Source organism: Eublepharis macularius, chromosome 3, assembly GCF_028583425.1.
Source record: "Eublepharis macularius isolate TG4126 chromosome 3, MPM_Emac_v1.0, whole genome shotgun sequence".
Classification (NCBI taxonomy): domain Eukaryota; kingdom Metazoa; phylum Chordata; class Lepidosauria; order Squamata; family Eublepharidae; genus Eublepharis; species Eublepharis macularius.
Window position 1 is genome coordinate 143,244,484 of NC_072792.1, and position 26,053 is coordinate 143,270,536.

At 42.2% G+C, this 26,053-nt stretch overlaps 1 protein-coding gene across 1 annotated transcript; it reads left to right on the forward strand.

Moving 5' to 3' along the window:
* TBX19 (T-box transcription factor 19) lies at nt 1-24,493 on the forward strand. Its single transcript, XM_054974643.1, has 8 exons — nt 1-197; nt 7,093-7,357; nt 12,364-12,498; nt 15,709-15,770; nt 16,142-16,203; nt 17,731-17,835; nt 22,853-22,988; nt 24,250-24,493. Exons 1-8 carry the CDS (start codon nt 1-3, stop codon nt 24,491-24,493), a joined length of 1,206 nt encoding a protein of 401 aa, XP_054830618.1.
* Nucleotides 24,494-26,053: the final 1,560 nt, after the last annotated feature.

The following is a 26,053-nucleotide window of genomic DNA, read 5'->3' on the forward strand; positions in this document are numbered from 1 at the left end:
ATGACTGATTTGGGCTGCAAGAAGCATAGTGACTGCACCATCTCCAGGCTGCTCAATGTGGTGGAGAATGAACTCCAAGCTGGAAGAGATAAAGGGGACCCCACTGAGAAACAGCTCCAGGTTGTTTTGGAGGATGCTGCACTATGGCAGAGGTTCAGAGAAGTGACGAATGAGATGATTGTCACCAAGAATGGAAGGTTAGTACTATCTTCTCCTCTGAAGAAGTGTGGGATGGAGAGAGCTGCTCTCTGAAGCAGCAGCTGGATAGGCAATGGGGTTCACCTAGAGTGCTGTTCTCCTGCAGAACCCCACTGAGTTACATACCTACGCAAGAAGCACAAGAGAATCTCGAGCACTCCCTGATCATTTCGTTGGGACTTACAAAGGGGATTTTCCTTACAGATTGTGCCCAATTATTTCTTTGTGCAAATATTTATATTCTTTTCAATATTAACATGGGATGTTACTATTTATGCAAGTCTCTGTGTGTGTATTAATAAATGGTAATTAATTAATTTAGTTATTTATACTTTAATTTTCTCCCCCAGTGGGTCCCCAAAGTATCTTACAATATTGTTCTCTTGAATGCTGTCCTCACAAAAATAATGCTGTGAGGTAGGTTAGGATGGAAAAACTGACCTGCCTAAATGTCACCCAGCAAGTTTCCATGGCAAAGTGGGGATTTGAACCTGGGTCTCCCATATCCTAGTCCGACACTTAAACAACCGCATGATACTGGCTCTCAATGAAGCAAAAGTGTTTTTGAATAAAATATACATTTAAAGGAACATCCCTTTAGTATGGCACTATTTCTTTTTCTGGGCCAGTATACAAGCTGAATAGATACATATAACTCTTCCTGAAAGACTCTTCTGAAAGGGCCTCTTCAGACATAATGCCTTTCCTACCCAGAAACTGTTGTATATGGCTAACATCATGTGTAGTGTAGTGTTGTATTTATGTATTGTATTTATCACACCTTTAAGTCCTAAACAGAACTCACAAGGCAACTTAGATGGAATAAACGTCAAAAAGAAAGCTAGTCTGGTAACATAAAAGATATTAAAATAGTTAACATGACCTGGCATGACCTGTTCACTGCAGGCACAGATCATGGGAAGCTCCTGTTCCATCATGGCACATTTGCAAAGTTGTGTTGACATGTATACTTCTGGCACATGGATCAGTGTCCTGTCCAGTTAGCCTACTTCTTCCATTGTTTTATGCGTATCTCGATCTATATAAAGAGCGAACAAATCTTCAGCTGCAGGATCCATGTTTCAGACAGACTTGCAAACACAGCAACTCTCTCTGGTTTTTCTGTATGGCATTCTTTAGTCACAGAAAGCTTCATGGAAATTCCTGTTTCAAGTTCATTTCCAAAGGTGTTTCTGTTGTTATTGTAGAAAATAGAGACATCATTGGCTCTATGGAGCCCAATAGAAAACGAATCCAAAAACTGGTTGAGATTTTTTCCCTAGGGATTTGGAACTAAATTAACCTGACATTTCTAATTTGAAACTCAAACATGGTCAGAATCTGTAAGCTGTTAACCAGTTAGGAATTAATGGTTCAATGATGAGAAGCTCAGTGCAAGGTGGTAAGAAAAGGTCACCATCTCTTGCAATCCTACAGAAACATGCAAAACAGGTCAAGGCCTAGTCCTCATTAAACCCATTATCCAGGCTGTACTACTTCAGATTGCAGCCAGAGGCTCACATAATGAATGGTTCTCTATATAAAAACTTTCCCTCTACAAAGAAAATTTGATTGTAGCCTGGCATCCCTGACATCAAGTTTTCTAGGTGGACTAGGGCTGCCAATCCCCCGACCCTGGCCAGTGGGGGGAGGGGCACCCCCCAGGTGGCATGGTGCACCCCTGGGCCCTGCAACAGGCCCGTTTTGGGCTGAATCAGGCCTGTAGTGGGGTGATTCAGCCCTTTGGCAAGCGCAAGAGTGCACGCCGGGCTGCCCTTTGACCCGTGTGATAACGTCACTTCCTGGAAGTGACATCATCACATATGCTGGGAGCACATGCGTGCACATGAGAAGGGACACCAGACACCATGCAGGGTGAGTGCTGGGATCCCATTCCCCCGCTGAGGGACTAGAGGGACCTGGCAATCCTAAGGTGGACAAAGGTTTTTTTTTTAATTTAAAACCATCATGTGATGCTAATGTGGTATAGCCCTGCACAGATTTACTATTTCAGTATATGAGGCTAATCACATGTAGCACTGAAAGGCCTCTCAATGTATCTCCTGTTCCTCCACAACACCTAGTTTAATAGCCAATCCGGATCAAGGCTGCGGCAGGTGAGGAGAGTTTTTAAAAATCTTTTCACCTGGGCCATTTCCCCAGCCTCTACTGTCCTGTCTCTAGAGTGAGTATTCCCAACCTCTAGGTAGTTGTCCCAGAATTACAATTTAACTCTATACTACAGACATTAGTTTCAAATCAGCCCTCCCAAAGCTTATGACAGGCAAGAAATGGAAAGACTATGCAGTACAGAAATGCCAGTTCCCTTGTGAAGCCTGTCATATGTACAGCTCCCTGTAAGTCAAGAACTAGAGCATGAGTTCCGGAACAAAAAGGAATTGTGGTAGACATGAATCCCAGTTTGGCTCAATAAATCCTTGAGGAGAGGAAAGATGGAAAAGAGATGAGTACTAAACCAGCAAGTAACTTTATCACCCAATCCAAAATACAGACAAACTCAAGATACAGACAGAATCAAGATAAAAACATAAGACAGCAAAGCTGACTTATTCAACTGCAACAGTATAATGGCAATTTACATATGATAATCCAATCAAATCATTCGTTTTTGTAGAATCCTGTGTTTTTATCAAATACCCAGTTATAAATTATTCCAAATTATGTTCCTTGTATGTGCCTGCATGTGTAAATGGATATCTTGAGATGCCCTTCTTATGCACCTAGATTTACCTGGACTCCAGGGAGAGAGCCCTGTTTTGGCCAAAATAAGCACAGAACTAGGATCCAAGATGGCATTAGGCCAAGACAGCAGGATCCAGATGTCTATTGGTGTATTTGGATTTTGAAAAGGTATCAAGAGAAAGGCAGAAAAGTCCAAAAGAATGGTCATAAGGAAGAAGAATAGGAGTATGTGTATACAAGGTAAGGCAAAGGGAGAAGATGGGATGATCTGGGTGGGACGATTGAATTATGTGAGTGGCAGACCAGATTAAGGACTGTCAGGGCTGGCCCAAGGACTTTTGGCACGAGAGGCTAGCTGGGTCAGACACGTGTGCACCATAAGCTACTGGCCAGCCAGCTGGACACCCTCCACCTGACCAGCCAATCCCAGTGGGCAGGCCCCAAGTTTCTAGCCAGCTAGCCAGCCAGCCTGTGTGTGTGTGTATCCAAAGCTACTGGATGACCGGTCAACCCAGCGTGTGTGCCCCAAGCCACCAGCTGGCCTAGTGACCCAGATGGCAGCTGAGACTGCAGGCTGCAGTGCTGGCCACTTTTGGTTCCCCAGTTGCCCCAACACACTCTGGTGCCCTACGCAATTGCCTAGTGCCATCTATTAGGTTGGTTATTTATCACCCCTGATGTCTATTAACAAAGGCCAGGAGGTGGATGATCATCCTGGCTTTGGTTGTGATTAGTTTTCCAGAGAAGTCTGCATTGTAAGATTCCTGGATGATTCTAGAAGATTGGTTACAATGTGGCAAAACTGCCGTTGTTGTTATTTATGGCCATGGGAATGAGAAGCTCTGGAAAGTCAACAAAGAGCCTTGATTAATGTTCTCCTGGAACACCAAGGCAGTCAGGCTACATCCTCTTGAAAGCACCTGGGTGATTCTTGCTTTAATCGTATAAAACTGGCTGGATTTCATCTGTGCCTCCAACTTCAGAAGACCAAATGAACTCAGGGTGCAAAAGACAGAGGGTCCTCCGCACAGCAGGATGATGTCCCTGTTATGTACAGAACTGCTGAGACAGTCTCTCCCCCGCCTGCCTTTAGTTGTCCAAGAAATCAAAATCAGACATCTAGGCAGGCACCAGAATATTTAACAAATCAGAAGGTTTTTGACTGCTCCGGTATGTCAGAAACAGTTCTGTTTCAATTTCCCATATGAATAAAGGAATATTTTTCAGATCAGATCTGTATTAGTAAATTTCTGAGTGCACATCCTGCTTTCAGGCCCTGACTCTGATCATCAGTGTGTAGGAGCAGAAGTGCTTGCTTTGGATGTCTCTGTCCTAAATGCTCCTTCTTTTCTTTTCTTTCTTTCAGCATATCTTTTATTGACCTGCTTTTTCCTGTGATTTTCTAGCATATTTGTAATATATGCGTGTAAAACAGCTCAGGATCACTGACTGTTAATATGTATAGGTATGGCGCCTGCTTGCTACTCATGGTTGTCCTTTCAAACAAGAAGAAGCTATGTTCCTTGCTAATAAGAATAATAACATTTGATTTATATACTGCCGTTCAGGACAACTTAACACCCACTCAGAGTGGTTTACAAAGTATGTTTGTTATTATGATCCCCACAACAGACACCCTGTGAGGTGGGTGGGGCTGAGAGAGCTCCTAGAAGCTGTGACTGACTCAAGGTCACCCAGCTGGCTTCAAGCGGAGGAGTGAGGAATCAAACCCAGTTCTCCAGATTAGAGTCCCGTGCTCTTAACCACTACACCAAACTGGCTCTTAGTGCCTGTCCAGACATCAAGAAGAAACTTGTGCTAGTATTTCTTAATGCCATGTAAGCATTCCCAACAAGAACATAGAAGCGGAACCCTCATTGTGAATCTCATGGAGAATGATACACAACTGCACATTTTCAGGCTGCTCTGAGACATCTCAGAGGGGGGGAAACAACTATTGAGCTACTGTTTATAGGCTTAGAAAATCTCTCTTTTTTTAAATCCAGGGCTAAAAACAAATCCTAATGTTCTCGTGCTGCTTCTATTCAGTTCAACAGTTCTTGCTTGTGCAGGTCAAACTCTTGGAAGATTTTACCTCAAATTAAATAGCATTTATTATAGAAGCAGTAAATAATAGCATAATCATTTGTAAAACATTATGTCCAGTGCGGCATTTTACCATCTTTATGAGACCTATATTATACCGCCTCTCTTCCTTTCTTAGATTTTCACTAAAGGCTTTTGCCTTAGCTCTCTCTCAGTTTGACTTACAGTATAGGAAGGCTTAGTTACAGATGGAAGAATGACAGAATGGTCCATGCATGGGGTCTGCTGTGAGGTAAAGAAGGGAACTTCTATTCTGGATGAAACACAGAAGTGACGTCACCATGCAGCGCTGGGAGCGTGTGCACACTGCACTCACATGCAGGGAGCCAGACTTGGGTTGCCCTGGGCACCGGCAACCCTAGATCCAGCCCTGGGATATACAAACAATTTCTGATTTTTCATGGTGCTTAATAAGTGACTTCCTGCTCAACGGAGGGCCGGCTATTCAAACCACATGTTTCATGCTCTATGGCCATTCCTTTTGGTGAGTATCCATTTGAAGGTTGCAGATTCTATGCTTATTGCATGATGATGGTAGAAATTGGACTTTTAAATAGATGCCCTTGAAAAAGTAAAGCATGAAAGGTGCAGTTTGAATAGCTGGGCCCCTGTTGGGCAGGGGGCTTGTGGACTTTTTCCCATGCCCCCCAAGACTCAGGTCCTACCTGAAAGAGAAGAAATATTGTTGTTAGACTCACTCTCCTGAGACTAGATGTTTTCTACTCACCTGTGCCTGAGGGACGGATACTCCTAGGTTTCTCCATGGTGCACTTAAAGAGGAAAGAAGAAACAACCATTAATATTATATTGAACAAAAGCTTAACATCATTTTTATTGATGGCTGGTGATTTTTGTATTGTGTTCCACAATAATAAATACAGCAATTCACATACAAATAACCAATTAACTATACATTCAATAATTCAATAAATAAATAAATTCAATAAATAAATTCAATAAATAAATTCAATAAATAGGAGCCCTGTGGCGCAGAGTGGTAAGCTGCAGTACTGCAGTACAAGCTCTGCTCATGACCTGAGTTCAATCCTGGCAGAAGCTGGGTTCAGATAGCCGGCTCAAGGTTGACTCAGCCTTCCATCCTTTCGAGGTGGGTAAAATGAGTACCCAGTTTCCTATGGGTAAAGTGTAGATGACTGGGGAAGGCAATGGCAAACCACCCCGTAAAAAGTCTGCCAAGAAAACGTCATGATGCAATGTCCCCCCACAGGTCAGTAATGACTCGGTGCTTGCACAGGGGACTACTTTTACCTTTACATCAATAAATAGTTCAATAAATGTTCCAATAAGTACCACATTAAATACACATGCAATTGTTACAAAACCGTCCAACTGGGAGAGAAAATGCATATCTGAATATATTCTTAATCAATTCCTTTCCCTGGGGGAGGAAGGGAGGGTTCTAATTACTACATTTTTCTGGAATGCAAAGTATGCTTATTAGTGCTTTTATTTTTCATGTTATAATATAATATTTTTACTGCATGATCATTAAAAAATAATACACAATCAAATTTGCTGCAGGAAGCAGGAGGAATTAAAGCCTCTTCCCTCCCTGCCTAGATAAGAGATCCATCCAGGCATGCTGGGGCATTGGCAGGGATAACTGGAAGTTTTAAAAAAGAGGCAAAGGGATGCCTTGATAGCACATTGTCTACCCATGAATGGCTGGCCCTGCAATTGTGTTTTAAGTTTTTGAAAAAAATGGCTGCAATTCAGGCATGAAAAAACAAAATATGGAGTGCACCAGATGGACCACAACATCATTTGGACCATCTATAAAAACCGTCTGAACAAATCATGGTAATTGCAGATTAAATGGTCAAAATGGAATCAACCAAAGTGTAAGTTTTAGGTCCATTGTGTTGGGAACCAAAAACTTCTGCCCTGATCCTAACTCATGCTTGCTTATAGAATTCTTGGTGAAGGCAATCTGTTTTGATGAAATAATGTGTCCATTAGCAAACACCTTGATTCATGTAATGGCAGCTACTAAATAAAAAAGAAAATTAGATTTATTTTTTAGTTGTAACCTCATGGCTTCCCACAATCTGACTTCTCTTACAGGCGGATGTTCCCCGTTTTAAAGATCAGTGTTTCGGGCTTGGATCCGAATGCCATGTATTCTTTTCTGCTAGATTTTGCTCCAACGGACAGCCACCGCTGGAAGTATGTGAATGGAGAATGGGTACCAGCTGGAAAGCCAGAACCATCAAACCACAGCTGTGTCTACATCCACCCAGATTCTCCCAACTTTGGGGCCCACTGGATGAAAGCCGCTGTATCTTTTAGCAAAGTGAAACTTACCAACAAGCTGAATGGCAATGGGCCGGTAAGGCGCCGATGCTTTGAATATGCCTGTTGGCTTCAGTCACAGGCTTCTACCAATCAAGAAATATCAAGGGTGCATTTACGCAATTAGAAGGGCCCTTAGAGGCCTCTTCACCCACAGATGCCAATTATTCCTTGGAGTCCAAATGTAAACAGGAATAAACAGGTCTTAATTGGAGCTTTCAGATTTTAATGGACTCCTTGATGTTAAGAGAGACAGAGTGCACTGTGGTTTAACCATCAGGGAGAGTTTCCCCCACATAGCTTGTCTTGTGTGTTGAGGTTTTTACACAGGACTTCAGAGAAGGGGGAAATGATTGTGGGTATTAAGGTTTTGTTTTCTCCCGCATGGCGTTTGGTGCGTAAGTGGAATGTTGGCAATCGTCAGGCACTAGAATAAAAGGCTGCTCCTAAATGAAATAATTACCATGCTTGCTTCTGCTTCATAGTAATTATCAATATTCTATTGAATCATCTTTGGCCTCTGAAATAATAATAAAAAGCATCTACCTGTACCAGAAAATAAGTGGCATTCTCTCTGAGACCCTTAAAAATGCAAAGAGGAAAGTTGGCTTTGTTGGGTAGCTTGTTTGTTTCATACGGATCTTGGATGACAATGCCATGCATTACCTTTGGTTTGTATGATACACAACTCCATCGATGGGATAACCCCTTCGGCAAACCCATTAGCAAGCAAATAATTATTTTTAAGCTGGATGTCTGATCTGCATTGGTCTTGTTTGTGGTCCTTTCAAAAGTTGTCTGTCCACATGTTAGATCATAATGAACGTAGCCTCCTCAGAGAAGAAAACAGAGGTGCAGGGGGTTCTGTGTTGCTGATTTGAGGCCTTATAGTGGAGCAGAGGTAGTGCTGAAAATGGGGCCCTGACTTCCTGACTAGTTTGACTAGTCATTGGAAGAAGTCTAGAGAATGGGGCATACAATACTACTAATAGTCAATACCTCCTGTTCTCTAAATAGTTAACGATGGGCAGCAATTACAAATACAATTATTACTACCGTATACAAGTGTCTTGGATTCAGGGGATTATGCAGTCATACAAGCTGCTGAACTTGTAATTTTGGTTGCAGGTGAATGGGACTCAGCAGTGCATCAATTCCATTTTACAAGCTAGTTTAAGCATCTGAAATTAATGGATAACTTCATGTTTTGTGGGTAGGCTTGCCATTTGCCCACCTGCAGTGTGTAAACCCTGGGATGCCACTCCCCTGGTGGGGGTAAGGAATCCCCTTCCCCAGCTGCTACCCTGCACCACCAATCATCTAGCTGGCAGGGGGAAAATAAAGGGGGAAATGGGGTTTTTACCACCCTGTGTCTGCATTCGTTAGCAGTATAATGACATTACTGGTAGAAATGCTGAGGTCACTTCCCTTGTGCCCAGAAGTGATGTCAGCACATCGCCAGTGAAGCCACGGTTTCAGCAATGCCATGATGTCACTTTTAGGAGTAATGTAATTTTGTTGCCAAGGAGCATGTGTGACAGCTAGTAAGTCTCCCCCTGGTTCCCTGGAGTCCACAGGTTGCTGGGAGATTAAAAAAAAGAAACATTTTCAGAACATTTGTACTACAGACTTACCTCATTTATGAACTCGGAGTTCTTGTCCTTGTTCCCAGAATTACATGGAACGGGGCTGTTAGTCCCCTGGTATAGTCTTAGAGAAGTAATTTTGTATGAACTGTATTTTTGTAGTTGTATTTATCGAACCTTATTGGATATGTATATATAGAGCACCGTCACTTTAAATACACTTTAGTATTGTTCCTAGTGAATACACCATAATACTGTTTTGTTATTCCCAGGTGGTCTTTCCACTACTTCTGCGCTAGTTTTTACCAGGAACTGCCATTATCGTTTGCTATGCTGGGGGAACCTGGCAACCCCCCTCCAGCCCCAATTGTTCACCTTCAAGAAACTGAAGAGTGAGATTAAAAATGACTGGAAAATGTCCTCCATAATGATGCTCTAGGAATTTCCCCATGTATCAAGTGATGTCACATGCTCCCTGAATCCCATCTACCGCAGGCACTGTCCTCAAAATCTCCTGGCATTTGTCAAGGCAGCCTAGGGAGTCTGTATTCTATAATGAGATCTCTCAAGATTTTCTTTTGTATTTAAAAACAAGTATTCACTTTGGTTCTGGCCTGTTTCTCCTCACTACATTCCAAGTTGCTATTAACCCTGGTAGTAAAAAGAGACAGATACAATACAAGTACATGTATATTTCCCCCTATCAAGACTAAAAGAAGCTTGGGGTGGGGATACCTATCCGAAAACATGTGGGGAAGGAATTATGACCTCTATTTGCCTCTCCCTACTTCTTCACACTGAAGAAAATGTTGGGGGCCATGATTACAAGTAATTAAGCCCTGAGAGACAGACCATTCCTCATATAAAATTTTTTTTTTAAAAAAAGAATTTTCCTCATTATGAAGGAGGGCGAAGAATTGCTTTTCAAAAGTTACATACACATATGGTTCCATCATACTGCCACTTATTCCCTTTCTAATGGTTTGATGCAGTAAGTGAAAACAGAAGAACCATATGACTACATGCTGAACACATACAGTTTACCATGTATGTAATGCACTCACTGTTTGGAAGAAGTGGTGGCATCCAAATGCAACAATCTTTGTGGGTTTCTTTTAGAAGGAGTTCTCTAGGTCAACAGCAAACTGCTGTGTTTGGCTGGGAGAAAAACTGAGAGAGCCTTAAGGCCTTCTATCCCAATCTTCTTCACTGAGGCAGGACTTCTGATCCCCAAATATCTGAAGGAGGACAACAAATGTGCAAAGAAGGCCTGTATCTCAGAACTAGGTGACTCTCAATTAATTTACATCCTTTTTCTCTTAGTAGGACTTGTTTTGAATTGTGATACCTAGATTTGAGTATTTATTTCATAATTAATTACAATAATTACAAAAATGAGATGTTTCCTAGTTATTGTAATTAACATGAAAATTAAACATATCCCCCATCTGAAAAACCTATAATTAAAAAATCCCCATGATTTTATTTTGTTTTAATCTCTTTAATTATTGCAGTTTTGCCTCTCTCTGACTATACTGGTTTCACTTTTAAAGGCAGTCAGCATTTTCAAAATGAAGGCCTAAGACGTGCTCCTTATGGATGGGAGAGAGGGCATGCTTTCTTGACTGACTGCAAGCTGCAGCCGCTAGAGTTTCATATATATGTGAGGTATTCATATCCTGAAACAGATGGGGGTAGGACTGCCTCCTGCCTTCCTTCTAGGGTTGCCAGGTCCCCTTACCCTCCTGGCGGGATGGGAGGACCCGGCACTCACCTTGTTCTTTGTTTTAGTGTACACGTGCTCCCAGCGCAGTGCAGTGACATCACTTCCCGGAAATGATGTCATTGTACCACCTCTGGGAGCATACCCGGAATGGCTGTTCTCCTGCCTTCCCCCCCTGCCAGTCAGGTGAGTGGTGGCAGGGGGTAGAAGGTGGGAGCAGGGGATCTCTCACCCCCACCAGGGGACCTGGGATCCCTATTTCCTTCTAATGTGGTGCCAAATTTCCACTTGCAGTCTGTGTTCCCTTTCCTGCCTGCTGCTCTCAAAACCTTGTCTAACCAAATCTTCCTCAAGATCCTCCTCCTGCCCAGAATCCTTGCCCTCCTTGTGCCACCAAATGCCTTTGCTTCATCAGTCTGACTCTTCCTCATGCTACTATTCTTCAAACAAAGTGTCTGATGTGTCAGATGCCTTTATACAAGGATGCTGCCCGTGTTTGGAAACTTTCCGATCAATTCTACCACAGACTTCAATGTTAAACACGGGTGCATTTCATAGCCTCTGAAAGGAGGACCCAAAATTTGGGAGCGTGGATGCCCTACAAGCCCTCTGAAGTTTGTTCAGTTTGGATGGAACACTATGTAGGTATAGACCCACAAAGAGGACAGGATCTTTCATTAAAACAAATAGGAAATGATAACAAAATAGAATAATAATAACAACAACAACAACAACAACAACAACAACATTCGATTTATATACCGCCCTTCAGGATGACTTAACACCCACTCAGAGCGGTTTACAAAGTATGCTATTATTATCCCCACAACAAAACACCCTATGAGGTGGGTGGGGCTGAGAGAGTTAGAAGCTGTGACTGACCCAAGGTCACCAAGCTGGCTTCAAGTGGAGGAGTGGGGAATCAAACCCAGTTCTCCAGATTAGAGTCCCGCGCTCTTAACCACTACACCAAACTGGCTCTTATGAAAATGAAACAAAGCCGTAAGAAACAACTCCATAAATAACAGTCTCTTTCGGAATTAATAACAAAATGAAAGAAATGAAACCAACTCCCATGCACAAGCCTAGTGATATCCTATTTAGCTGCCTAATTCTCTATTCAGCTGAAGTGCAATTGACTGTGTAACTGATTTGTGATATATTGACTGACCAACCATTCAATAGGCTCAGAAATGTATAATAGTGACAGCAAGGGACAATTTTTTTGTATGTTACCTGCAAATGTTTCCAGGAATTGTTGACTTTTGCTGAATATCACTGGTTTTTAAGTACTGCAGTCATTTAACTTTAAATGAAGATTCTTCTCCCTCCTTTTGGAAATGACACAATGTACAAGTTTTAAAGAAATGTAATTCAACAAGTGTTTTCAGGAAGTTGTGTAATAAATTCATAGAACGTTCCTTTCTGCTGTACTGCTAAAACCTGTCTTGGATCTGATCTCTCAATGTGTACCTACTCATCTAATGATTTGAAAGTGACCCCCAATTCATTACTGAACCCTATTAAACCCCATGGAACAAGTTACTTGAGTAACAAATCTCATTGTTTTTAATTTGGCTGCAATTTGGCACAGGAGTAGACCTCATAGAAATAAACTGCTTACTGTTTTGAGTATACTTTTGAGTATACAAGCATACTCTCAGGCTGCATGAAACTACTAATTTTAGTTGGATTATCTGTGACTAATCCATATCTCCCTTTCCCTTACTCTAGATTATGTTGAATTCTTTACATAAATACGAGCCTCAAGTTCATATTGTTCGTGTTGGAGGCCCACATAGGATGGTAATGAATTGTTCCTTTCCTGAAACTCAATTCATAGCTGTGACTGCTTATCAAAACGAAGAGGTAGGTGGGTTTAATTACAAAAACAGGTTTATGTTTTTGGAAATGGGAGATGGCCCAAAATAAAATTTTAAAAACTCATAACTTGGTAGATACCGATGGGAATTATTTTTCAAACGATGTAATCAAATGTACCAATGCAATCAACTGCAATATTAATAATTTAATATAGAACACATTATAGTCTAACACAGCATCAGACAAGATGGATGGATGACCCTTCCATGGCTGTTTCTCCACATCTTAAAAATAGTGCCCCTCTCATGGAATGCTGGTGGCTTCTTTGTGCAATTTCTGATATCACCATTTCCAAAATGAATGCAGGCAGTTCGTGGCAAAAACAGAATCATAACTAGACATGAGCACGAACGTAAAGAAAACCCCGAACACCCTGTTCATCATTCGGTGTCATCCACAAACAACGAACAATGAACATGGATGAACATGAACTGTTCCTGGACATGTTCGTTGTTCATTGGAGCCAGAACCCCACCCTGCCCCCAAACCCCCCACTTAGCCCCCCTCCCCTCAAACCCACTTACCTGGGCATTTAAAGATCCCTTTAAACTATCAGCAGGCAGGCGGCAGGAGGGGATCCCCCCCTGCCACCTGCCAGCTGATAGTTTAAAGGGCCCTTTCCTGCCACATGCAAGGAGCAGGGCCCTTTAAACACCCCACAAACTGACCTTCTCAATGTCCAATACCCACCAAATTTGCAGGGGACATAGTCCTCACTGTCCTCTGAAGACCCCCCAAGTTTCAGAGAGATTGCACCCCGGGAAAGGCATGACCCATGGGTCTCCCCGTTGGCTGTCATTTTCTCTTCACAGTGGCAAAAATGGGACTCTCTGCTGGAAGTACTTTGAAGGGTTAAAGCCAGAAGGAAAGCCAGAAGGAGTTCAGACAGAGTTCAGTCTCTCCCTGCCTCCGGTTGCCAAGGGAATTGATTGCAGCAGGTGCCAGACTGTCTGGCTTGCTGAAGGGCTGCCGAAGGCAACGAACAAGGCTTGCAACGACCACCTGTACGTTTAGTACGGGGTCTCACAAACATCTTGTTCGAGTACAGCAGATTAGGCTGTTCGTTGTTTTTTTCTGTTCGTAATGCTGTTCGTGCCCATGTCTAATCATAACTGCCTGCATCTGTTTTGGAAACGATGATGTTAGATGTATTGTCGAAGGCTTTCATGGCTGGAGAACGATGGTTGTTGTGGGTTTTCCGGGCTGTATTGCCGTGGTCTTGGCATTGTAGTTCCTGACGTTTCGCCAGCAGCTGTGGCTGGCATCTTCAGAGGTGTAGCACAAAAAGGCAGAGATCTCTCAGTGTCACGAGAGGTCAGTGACACTGAGAGATCTCTGTCTTTTGGTGCTACACCTCTAAAGATGCCAGCCACAGCTGCTGGCGAAACGTCAGGAACTACAATGCCAAGACCACGGTAATACAGCCCGGAAAACCCACAACAACCATCGATGATGTTAGAAATCGTGCGAAGAAGCTGCCAGCATTCCATGAGTGGGGCACTATTTTTAGAACATGGGGAAACGGCCCATGTTAAAACTGTCCATTTTAGAAAAGCTGCAAACTTTGTGGCATACAGGTTCAGCAGACAAATATACTGTGTTCAACAGCCACAATCAATTGTGAGCAAATCCTCAGATCTATACCCTGGTCCACCACCTGACTTGCACAGTGGCTGAACAGCTTTGCAGCTGCACTGTAGTTGTGCTTTGTGGAGTTTCATTTCCTTCTGTCTTGCAATTGGCTGCATCTACACTGCAAATGAAACCAGGTCTCCTCCAGAGTCATGGATGGCTGAATCAGATAATTAAATGATGCATGGGGTGGGTTGAGGGTGGGTGGGAGTGTAGTATGACTTCCATAAGGCTGTGAAAAACAGCCTCAACACAGGCTTAAACAACAACCAAATAGTAATTTTAAAAATATTCTGTTTCACTGGCCAACTGATTAATTTATTCACTGTTTTTTTATATAATTGGCTGCTGAGCAGCAAGCAGTGAGGATAGGGTTGCCAACTCTGGCTTGGGAAATGTGAGGATGGTGTCTGGGAAGGGAGAAAGCTCAGTGGAGTATGTGATGTCACATCCCGGTAAAAAGGTGTAAGCTCCTCCAACCCCCCCCCCCCGCCCTTCATGTGAGGTCACAACCTCCCACCAAAATTCAATTTTTAAATTGAAATTTGCTGCCTCTTATCGTTCAACCTAAAAAAAATTTCAAAATTTGTCTTTTGGGCTGATTTCACATGAAGGGGTTTTCTACTGGTCATCATGTTGCCAGTGCAATTGTTCAATTTGCATTTGCAATAGAGATTCCAGATGGCATAGGGCAATCCAATTTTTCACTCTTATTAGCCATGGTTTTCTTTTCACGCTAGCTGTGAATGGCATCATACCCCTGATCTTGTGACACTGTAATGATTCTCTCCATACTGTTTATTTGGTTGGATGCATGTGAATTGCTGCTCAAGAATAATACAATAGTTTAATTCTTTGGTAATGCTGATTGCTGGAAGGTACTGGATGTTGTGTGAACAGAGCTTAACTGAACAGCCTATTACAAATCAGCTTCGTATTTGCCAGCAGTAAACAGAATGTGAGCTGAACAGGCAGGTGATTCAAGTATCCCTAACATCTCAGGGTCCCATTTTTGTTAAATAGAGGAGTTATTTGATCAACCCTGTGCCTGGTTCAATAATACTTTAAAAAAATACTGCAAGTGGTTCATGGAAAGACAAGTATTGATCATTGCTCATTATGATGTAATCATACAACAGATGGAATCCCATCTTAAGGTATTGCCCTTAAGCAATACCCATCTTAAGGTATTGCCCTTAAGCATGAAGACTGTGTGCCTGTTACCACTTTTTAATTTAGCACCATGTGACACATTTCTTGTATGTCACCTATTCACCAGCATATGGAAGAAGAGTTTGTGGCAAAGGTGGAACAGAAATTCTGTGCCAATGTTATTGTACTTCTGGCAATTAAATAAATGATGCTTAAAAAGAAGGCACATCTTCAGAGTGAACCTTACTGATGTGTCATTGCCTAGTTAAACAGAATACATGTTTGCATGTGTGTTAAATGGTCAGGGGTAAAACACAATTACTTTTCCATTACTCTGGGAAATGTGGGCACTGCCTTTTTCAACTTCAGATAATCTTGTTAATGTGGCATTTTTTCCCTTCCCAACTCAAGATAACAGCTCTCAAAATCAAGTACAATCCATTTGCCAAAGCCTTTCTGGATGCAAAAGAAAGGTGAGTTCACTTTTTGATAAGCCTCATGACACCTATAGCATTTAATGTGCAGGTATGACCTTAGATAAGCCTGATCTCTTTCCCTCCAGGCCTGCTACCTGAAGTATGGGGATAGCAATAATTATCTTAGTATAAGGCTCTCTGTGATATATCACCATTATTATCACAATCATATTGCATTCTTTCTCCAAGCAACTCAGAATGGCATTCATGTTTTTTTCCTCCATTTTATCTTCACAACAATCTTGTCCAACAGGATGGACTGAGGTCTAAGCTCACTCAATGAGCTTCATATTGCTGTGGGAAGGTTTTTGTGTGGGAGAGTAGTTTCATTAGAATATTCAAATTAAATCTGATATAAATTTTTTCAGAAACCATCCAAAGGATGCTTCAGATACTTCCTCTGAAAGTCAACACATGACATATTCTCACTGTAAGTCTTCTTGAAATCTTTTTGTTACTCTGAGCAGGTAGATCAAATCAGAGAAGACCCCATGACCCATCTGCTTCACCCTTGTGGTCTTCCAGTGGTCAGTACCACATGTTTCAAGGATGGTATAAAAAGCAATGGTGGGATAACCTACCTTAGAACACACTGAAACAAATGACAAAGAAATATTATTGGAATCTAATATATTTATTATTAATGTTGGAAAAGAAGCATTCTAGTTTGCTAAGGCGGCAGCCAATTGAAGACAGCAGTTAAAGATCACTGTGTACACAGCCAATCACCCTTGCTTTAATGTTGACAGTAGCCATTTGGAAACTTGGTGAATTACTGTAGTCATTAGGAAGAAACCTATGGATTTTGCTAGCTATCTGTATCATATGTTTAGTGTTTATCTATTCCTAGAAGCTGCAATGTGACTTGTGGCATGAAAAGGAGGTTTGATATCCCTTCCATATCCCCACCCCAATTTTGGCATTTTATGGATGATATATAACAAAAAGATAACTTTCTCTCACTTTATCCAAGTTTGTTTGCTCCTAATTTTTTTGTCCCAAACATTTCTGATCGTCCAATAAACAATTGGTATTTAATTAATTAACATTTTGTTTGAGACAAAAGGCTATTTATGTATATTGAATAGAATCCAAGGGATCGCAAGATGACTGCAGCTCTCTGTCCCTCGCCCAGCTCCTGGGGGTTAGTGATTAGTGTTGAGTTAGTATGACATGGGGGTCTGTAGTGGGAAAACAGCAAAAAATTCCTTCCCCCTCTGTCAAATCATGGAACTACCTTTCCCTGTGCAAAAGATAACTTTGGATCTAGTCCATGGAAATTATGTCTAATCCCTTTGTAGCCCCCACCAAAGACTACTATATTCTTAGTACAAAACAACATGTAGGCAGAAATGGGGGGTGACGTAGTTTAGTTCTTTGTTGTTTTCATTATTAAAGAGGGATGTTTGTAGTTTTGGAGAGGTAGGCTGGTGAGTCTGTTGCAGCAGAAACAAAATGAAGCCTTATCGTGGCATAAGCTTTTGAGGACTCCCTTGGCCCTTCATGTATGTGATGAAGTGGACTCTAATCTGATGCCGCAAAACATCTGTTATACCAAACTGGCTCATATATTATGGGGTGCAGGAAGGTTGCAATGCACTTGTGTGTCAACCTTCCTCAAAGGCTGCCATTCCGTTCAGAAACCTGGTACATGGGCATTTACAATTGACTTTTAAAAAATCGTCAGGGTGGTTCTTGCACTTTAGAAGTGCTTTTCTGCCTTTCACATGTACAAACCAACTGTGGGAGAAAGGTGGAAAAAGTGCTTTAAATGCCACATGTGACTTTGATCTTAATTTTTAAAGATTGACATAAAAGTCCTTTATTCATTTTTTCAAAATTCAGTTCTGTTTTCTCTTTTTCTCCGTAGTGGGTGGCTGGTTGATTTCCAATCCAGATGCAGTGTGTGCAGCAGGGAATTCAAGCTATCCATACAGTGGCCCTTTTTCTCTGCCCACGTCACATTCTCATCACAGCTGTGAACACTATTCAGCTGCCCTCCGTGGGCACAGAGCTGTGCCATATCCTGCCTCTTACATGCAGAGAAATCACTCCCCATCAGGCAAGTCTCTCTCATTTTTATTCTTAATGGGGAAAAAGCAAGTACTTCAAATGTTATTAATTCATAAAATATATACCTTATGTTCCCCACTCCTCCACTTGAAGCTGGGTGACCTTGGGCTAGTCATGGCTCTCCGAAGCTCTCTCAGCCCCACCCACCTCACAGGGTGTTTGTTGTGGGGATAATAATGACTTACTTTGTAAACTGCTCTGAGTAGGCATTAAGTTGTCCTGAGGGGCGGTATATAAATTGAATGTTATTATTATTATTAATATCCCATATCCAAATAATCTTATACATTCTACAAAAGAGATACTAAATAAATCAAAGCAGGCAGTGGTGGTGCAAAGGAAATGAGAGATATTTCCTGCTGTCCTTTGTATTGCTTCTAGAAATGGATAAATGTCTCCCATTTCTTTTCAAAACTGATAGCCAAGTGTTCTGGATGATTCTGGCCAGGCCTGCTTCAGATATAGGCATGCATTTAAGAAGCCTTGAGAGTCTAGTTAGCTTTCCTACATCAAATAATTTAATTTCCGGCAACAAGCACATCATAGATAACATCTTAGGTTCCTTACTGGGTATTGTACACAAGTAATACAATTATGGAGTCTCTGCTTCTATTTTAAGTCTTTATTATTACAAAACAATTATTCAGTATTCTTGATATCAACAATCAAAATAAAATTATACCATCTGTTATAACTACATAGATCATTAAGAGGGAGCAATTACATGAGTCCAAAAAAGTATCTTTCCCAAATATACGAAGGTCACAGGAAAGGAGCCTTTCTAAGAAGAAGCTCGTGATCAAGTTAGCCATCATATTTAGAGGGTTTCAGAACCTTCTCTTAACAACAGCTGTCTGTTCCGTTTCAAAGGCTTTAATTCTTGGCTACCTTATTATCTTATGACTTCATGCCCCAAACAAGGTTATCCATATTTGAAACATCTTCTTGAAACATAACAATAGGTAGTTCATTCTTGCTTCTTGTTTTAACAAAGTCTATGTAGAATTAGTGATTACAAGTTTCTCATATATTGGGTCTCCCACCAATGTAACTATTTTTGAATAATGTTGCCGGCCTCGATAAAGTTAGGCACTCCGACATTCTCAGATACTCACTGCACCTGGACCTTGGTACATTGTATATATTGATATGAGTTAGACTGCTCTTCTGATCTACACATCAACTATGTAACTCTACTTTTTATGTCCTTCTCCAAGGTTGTTAGATTCTAGGCTGCTAGACTCCCTCTGTGGCCTGTCTAGTTATGGAGCTGGGCTAGTCCTGTTTCTGTGTGCAAATGTGTCTTGATTGAATAACTTTCTTGAGCATATCCAGCAACTCTTCCTTTATAGTTCTAGCTATATCTATGACAAAAGGGTTTTAGAGTACAACACGGAACAATTAACAGTAGAGAAATTTACGAGTACCAGGGCTTTTTTCTGGGAAAAGAGGTGGTGGAACTCAGTGGTGGAACTCAGGACTGCCCAATGATGTCACTTTGGGTCAGCTGAAACAAGGGAGGAGTTTTTTAAAGTTTAAATTGCCGCCAGTGAAAATGGTCACATGGCTGGTGGCCCCACCCCCTGATCTCCAGACAGAGGGGAGTTTAGATTGCCCTCCGTACCCTCTGTCTGGAGATCAGAGGGCGGGGCCACCAGCCATGTGACCATTTTCAAGAGTTGCCGGAACTCTGTTCCATCATGTTCCTGCTGAAAAAAAGCCCTAACGAGTACTGATAGTTTCCACCTCTGTTTTCTCTTATGCTGTTCTGACCTCTGAAATGACTCTGACAGCTGTACAAAATGACTTCTGTCTGGAAAGATAAAAATACATTCTCCAGAAAACAGATTTGATAGATAGGCATTCCTCAGCGATGAAAAGTGACAAGTTCATGATCTGGTCCTTAATAAAATAAACATGTGTCTTAACAGTTTTCTTTCTCATGAACAGAATATGTCAGATCAATTTTAGGAACATAAGAAAAGCCCAGCTGGATTAGACCAGTTGTCCGTTTAGTCCAGCATCCTGTCTCATGCAGTGGCAGAGGCCAACTGGAAGGTCAACAACAGGGCATAGAGGCCAGAGCCTTCCCCTGGTGTTGCCTCCTGGCACTGGTGTTCAGAGGTTTACTGCTTCTGAATGTTGAGGTTCCCTTTACTTACAATGGCTAATAGCTGCTGACAGACCTATCTGCTATAGTTCTTTATCTCCACGGCTGAATCCACACTCACCGGCACAGCACTAAGCAGGCGGAGTGAGAGCGTCTTTCTGGCACATTTTATGATGTCATTGCGCCATGATGCCGCTCTCGTGGCATGATGACATCATAAAACGCGCCAGAAAGATGCTCTCATTCCGCCTGCTTAGCACTGGGCTGGTGTGGATTCAGCCCATGAAGCAACACCTGTCCCTTCCCAATAGGACTGCCAGGTCCCCTTACCTTCCTGATGGAAGGAGGAGTGACCCGGCACTTACCTCCCTGTTTTTCTTGTGCGCATGCAAAATGCATGTGTGCAAAGCACATGTCCCTGTAAAGTGTGGGAGCATGCCCACTGCTGGGCACAATGACATCAGTTCTGGAAGTGACATTGTCACGCCCATGGGAAGTGTGTTCGCTGCATGCTGGCCCAGGAGATTTTTTGCTTCCCAGGCCCATTCCCCAGGGACTCCCCCCCTTGCTGGCCAAGTAAGTGGAGGAGAGGCAGAAGCTGAGAGTGGGGGATCCTTTACCCTCATTGGGGGACTGGCAGCCCTGCTTCCCAAATGAAAACTTGTGTGTGGGGGGGAACCTTTTGCTGCAACTGACTAGTATATGGGCCTTTGAACAAGACTGAAGAAGTGACTTAGCAGTACGATTCTTTTCTCCAACACATTCAGATCTGAGGCCTTGGAAGTACATCACAAGAGCCTTTATTATTTATTTATTAATATACTTCATTGGTCACTTGCTTTCTCATAGAGACCCAAGGCAATTTACAGAGTTATAAAAGACAACAAAATAAAGATGGTCTAGTGCATACCATGAACAATGGCAATAAAACTGGATTATATAAATAAAATAACAATGAAATAGATACAGTATACTACATCACATAAACCAAAGTCCAATAAACTGGATTTTCACAATTTCACAAAATCCAATAAACTGGATTTCACAATTACAGAATACTGAACTGCTGACAGTATAGTACATCTAGTAATCAATGCAGTTATAAAGGTGGAGGGGAAAAAAGGCCGCCCAACCATTTCACAGGCAATTAAAATGAAAACTTTATCACCTATCTAGAAATTATCTTCCTGCAGAATCTATTTTACTACATTTGTATTTGAATATTTGTCAGGGATGCTTTAGGCTCATCCTGCATTGGGCAGGGGGTTGGACTAGAAGGTTTGTATGGCCCCTTCCAATGTTGTGATTCTGTGATTCTGTATTCCCTGTAATCAAATGCCTTCCTGGACAGTTCTGTTTTACACATTCTGTAACATGATGTAAGTTCAGGAATCTTTCTTGCCATATCAGGCAGGCCATTCCACACAGTAGGAGCAACTTCCAAGAAGTTTTTTTTGTCTTCATCTTCTTTGTTTCTTAGCAAAGTAGCGCAGGATGCTGGAAGGTAAAGTTCTGACTGTATGTCCGAGCATTCTCTAGACATTGCAAGTGATCCTGAGCACACACCATTTGAACTGCATACTGCTTCACTGGTACTACTTAAAAGTGCTGCCCCAATTCAGGGGAAATTGCTGTAAATTATATTTTTCTGGCATTATTTAACAAACAGATTAGCAAAGATCTCAGGAGAATTCACTTCCTGTTTGAAATGTAGCAAAGAGAAAGAGCTATTAGGTAGGAATGTCTTTATGATGGTATTTGAAGAAACTGAAATATTATATTGTCTGTTAGAAACTGAAAAGAGCTTGAAATATTGAAAATAATTCCTGAATGACTAGCAGCATTATTAACATGTGACATGGTAATGGCCACTAGGCCATTTTTACACTTCTTATCAGCCGCAGAACATTGCACAAAACTCCTGGGACGACAGCGTCTTCCTGATGCGGTTTTGCGTGAGAACCGGAGTTATGATGGGAAATCACACCGTGATGTTCCGCGGCCGGTAAGAAATGTGAAAACAGCCTAGATCTGACAGCTTTAAACAAAAATTAGACACCTGTGGAAGAAAAGTCTGTTGGTTACACCTGCCAAATGGAACTTCCATGTTCAGAAGCACTGGCAGTATAATCTTTAAGCACCAGATGCTGGGGATAATAGCAGGAGGGTTTCACTTTTGTGCTCTGTTTGCAGATTTCTCAGAGATGTATTGCTGACCACTGTCAGAAACAGCATGTTGGTCTACATGACTTTGGACTTATCCAGCAAGGCAATCATTATTAACCTGTTTCATAAGACCTACTGCTCACTTGCCTGCATGAACATGGAGGCCACCACAAGCGGCCTTCACAATGTAGTTCTCTCAGTGAAGCACCCTTGCCCTTATTCCAGATGTTGGCTCATGAAGTTCTGGGGAACTCAAACATTTTTTCACTAGTTTGTGATTACTTTGGTTGACCCTTGCTAAAAGGGTATTACACTACTATTTGTTTTCAGAATTTTTCTGTGGACCATCAAGGAACCTTAGATCACTGCCAGAAATACAAATGCTCTTTAAAGGTTTTTGAGAAACAGTCACGTGTGATCTATAACCCATGAGGGGGTACAATGGTCCTTTGCCACTGTCAGTTAACCACTACCTTAATGGATTTATTCACATTACATATGGATTTACAATGCAGCACTTGATCCTTGAATGATCCAAAAACAGTGAGCAAGATTATGTGAGTAAACAAAAGCTGCCCGTGAAGTCCACCATTTATTCCTTCCTATGCTTATTTTAATTTATAAACACACTTGCTCACTCACTCGCTCACTCACTCTGATTTGGTGTCTTGACATAATTTTCTTAGAAGTATGCTACAGCTTCTGAACTGTTTGCATTTTCCCTACGAAGTGAATGTGATAGAGACTACCAGCAGTGATCTTCAAGTATCCCCAGGCCAAGAAGGCTGGACTTCAGTGCCATCCAGTCCACATGCCAACTTGCTTCCAGTGCCACACAGTAATGGAACTGCTACCCCAGGACCTAGGTAAGCATACTCTAGATTTGCATATTAGTGCCCCAGTGACCTTAGCAGCAATCACTATATTAGCTCTTTGATTTTTAAAGAATCCTTTATTGTTGCCTCTAAAATAGTAACCCTCTGATCTTTATTGCCTGAAAGTTGAGAAAAGTCTGTTCCTTCCTTGCTCTCTCATTTCCACTGAATATGAGAAGAACAGAGTCATTTGAATGCCTTCCTGAACTCTGACAGGAGGCCGGGGGTAAATTCACCAAAGGTTCTCTAAATCAGATTTGGTCTTGACTTGAACTCTAGAACAAAGGAGTCTCATTTGAGTGGGCAATGTCTTCAGTTTTGTCAAATAGGCTTGAGTCAGTACATATTTTGGGTCCAGTAGCACCTTAAAGAGCAACTAGATTTCCAGGATATGAACTTTTGAGAGTCAGAGCTCCCTTAATCAGATACTAGGAGTATCTGACAAAGGAAGCTCTGATTCTTGAAAGCACATACTCTAGAAATCTAGTTGCTCTGTAAGGTGCTACTGGACCTGAATCTTTCTCTTCTAGTACAGACCAACATGGCTACCCACCTGAAACGATATATTTCAAATTCAGGTTGACTTATGTTAGGCTCATAGGCTGTATCTACATGGAAGTTTTTCTCTCTCTCAGCTTCCAATCTGCTGTGGGTTTTCTGGAACATCCACATGATGTTGCTGTCTAATAATTAACTTTCTAGACTTTCCCAGTCCTTGGTATATAGTTTCTCAGGTCTGATTTGGTACCATTTTTCAGAAAACAATGCAATGTGTTAGCAAATGGTGATCCAGCAAAGTCAAACTGGAGCTTTTTTGAAGTGCAGAATGCTATTTTCAGTGTGAGGCCTGGTTCTGCCCTGCCTTTCACCCTCCTCTTTATTCCCCTACATCCTGATGGGTTGAACAGCAACCCGTCAGCCGGCCTTTCTGAGTCTCGGTTCTAAAAAGGAGACCCTAAAATATTTTCTATGTGACATATCCCAGTACCATTATGTGAATGTATGTTTCAAATAATTTTTTATGTGGAGATCTCTCTCCTCTGTGCATTTTAGAGAGTCTTGGCTGACAACAAGCACTTTACTGTATAGAGAAGTAACTATTGTATCCAACTTTGAAATATTTCCTTCACATCTGTTAACTGGGATTTCCAGAAAAGCCAACTAATTAGGACTAGTCACTCAGCGGTTTTCTGCATTAAGTGCTCTGTGCAAATTTCAGTGATTGTGTTTTATTATCACTGCTTCATTGCAGCCACTATCCGTGCCTGTGGACAGTCAGCAACAATGCTGTTAATGTTGCCAACCTTGCAAGTGATGTAAGCAGTGGCCCCCCAGGCCCCTTCCTGCGCAGCAATATCCCGTTGCCTACTGCATCCTCATCTGCTTCAGTTCCTTTGCCAGGAACAGTGGCCAGCAGCATGGAGATACAATTGGAGCCTGCTGTTCCTAGACTAAGCGATTCCACCTGGGCATCTGTAGCTCCCCATTCCTTTTAAGGGGCAGGCAGTTGCATAAGAAAGGCTGGTGGTATTCTGAACGGAGCTGAACTGAAGGCTGCCATTCCCACAGCAAAGGACCAATGATGCTTCACCTCTTATACATCTCTAAAATTTGGCTTGGAGTTAAGACCCACATAGAACAAAATGGGGAGAAGAGAGCATTTCTGCTGCTTTGCTACTTAGCTCTACAGACAAAGGGAAAGGCAGAATTGTAGAGGAATCCTTGCTACCTGCCATGTCCAAGAAGAAAGGGAGAAACTACTCCTGGGCAGGGCTGCAAACTGACTAGAGAAAAAAATCATTCGGGGATGAGACATTAGAGGCTTAATAGGATGCTGTTTACTAGATTATATTATTTGCCTCCATGCCATGAAAACTTTCAGCTGCCCATTTCCACATGTTAAGTCTCTATTAAAGGGTCAGGAGGACATTTTTCTCCAGGCCTGTTGGCAGCCCTATCCTAGGGAGAAGAATACCACTGTTAGTTATTTTAATCTGTTTCAGAAATGTTGTTGGCTGTAAGTCTGGTTTGTTGCATAGCTGCTCAGGGACATATTAGTTATGATGAGACTTTTTCTTGAAAAAAATATACTGAAACATCTTGACTTATTTGGAAGGTTGATCTTAAGAAGAAGAGACATAGTCAAAATATCTTTTTCCCATTGGAACAACTTCTAGTAAAACTGTAAACTTGCTCTGCTTAGCCTCACTGTTTGATATCAGTTTTTGACCTCTCTGCTGTCTCATTTAGTCTGTAAACCTTTTAGACAGTAACTGCTTCTTCTGTGCTATTTAAATGTCCATTGACGGCAAGCAAGGGTTTAGGAGTAGACATGGGCATGAACCCCCCCCCACACCAAATAACAAACATGCGGTTTGTGATTTGGTGCTGCCGACAAACCCGAACAAATGAACCATAACAAACATTTCCCATTACCGAACCGGTTCATGGTTCATGGGCGTCAGAACGGCCCCCGTTGCACTTAGAGAACCCATATTCACAGGGAGTGTTTAGCAGACTCTCCTCCAGCCAGCACACAAGTTTGGTCAAGAGCCCTAGCCCACCACTCCCACAGACCTGCCCAGATCAGGCAATAATAATAGTGTGGGAGCCCTCAGCCGAGGTGCCCACTGAGCATGGCCCCAGAGCCAGACAGCAGCCCTGGAACCAGAGGAGATAGATCCCTATCCCAAAAATCCCAGTTCAATTATACTCTGTCTCTCCCCACAAAGGCAAGCAAGTAGCAAGCAACAGCTCTGTCACACTCCACTCCTCGCTGAAAGTGAAAGCCAGCCTGGGAGCCCAGTGCTTTTTATAAGCAGAGGTCCCATAGAGCAACGCAGGAGGGCTGTGGTTGGCTGTCAGAACTGCCGATCAGGGTTTGCAGGGATGAGATTGGAGTGCCCATGGCTACAGAACACCCCCTTCCCCCTCCCTCCCCCCAGGTGTCTTCTCCCATGTAACCAATTGTAACCAATTTGCAGCTCCATGGTTGGAAGGAAGACCTGCTCATCAAGGTAAGCTGGGCTTCGATTCGGGTTTCCAGGGCGACAGAA

Coding starts and splice junctions, on each gene's coding strand:
- TBX19 (XM_054974643.1), top strand. CDS start 1: ATGACTGATTTGGGCTGCAAGAAGCATAGTGACTGCACCATCTCCAGG. Junction 198..7,092: donor ATTGTCACCAAGAATGGAAG/GTTAGTACTATC, acceptor CTTCTCTTACAG/GCGGATGTTCCCCGTTTTAA. Junction 7,358..12,363: donor AGCTGAATGGCAATGGGCCG/GTAAGGCGCCGA, acceptor CCCTTACTCTAG/ATTATGTTGAATTCTTTACA.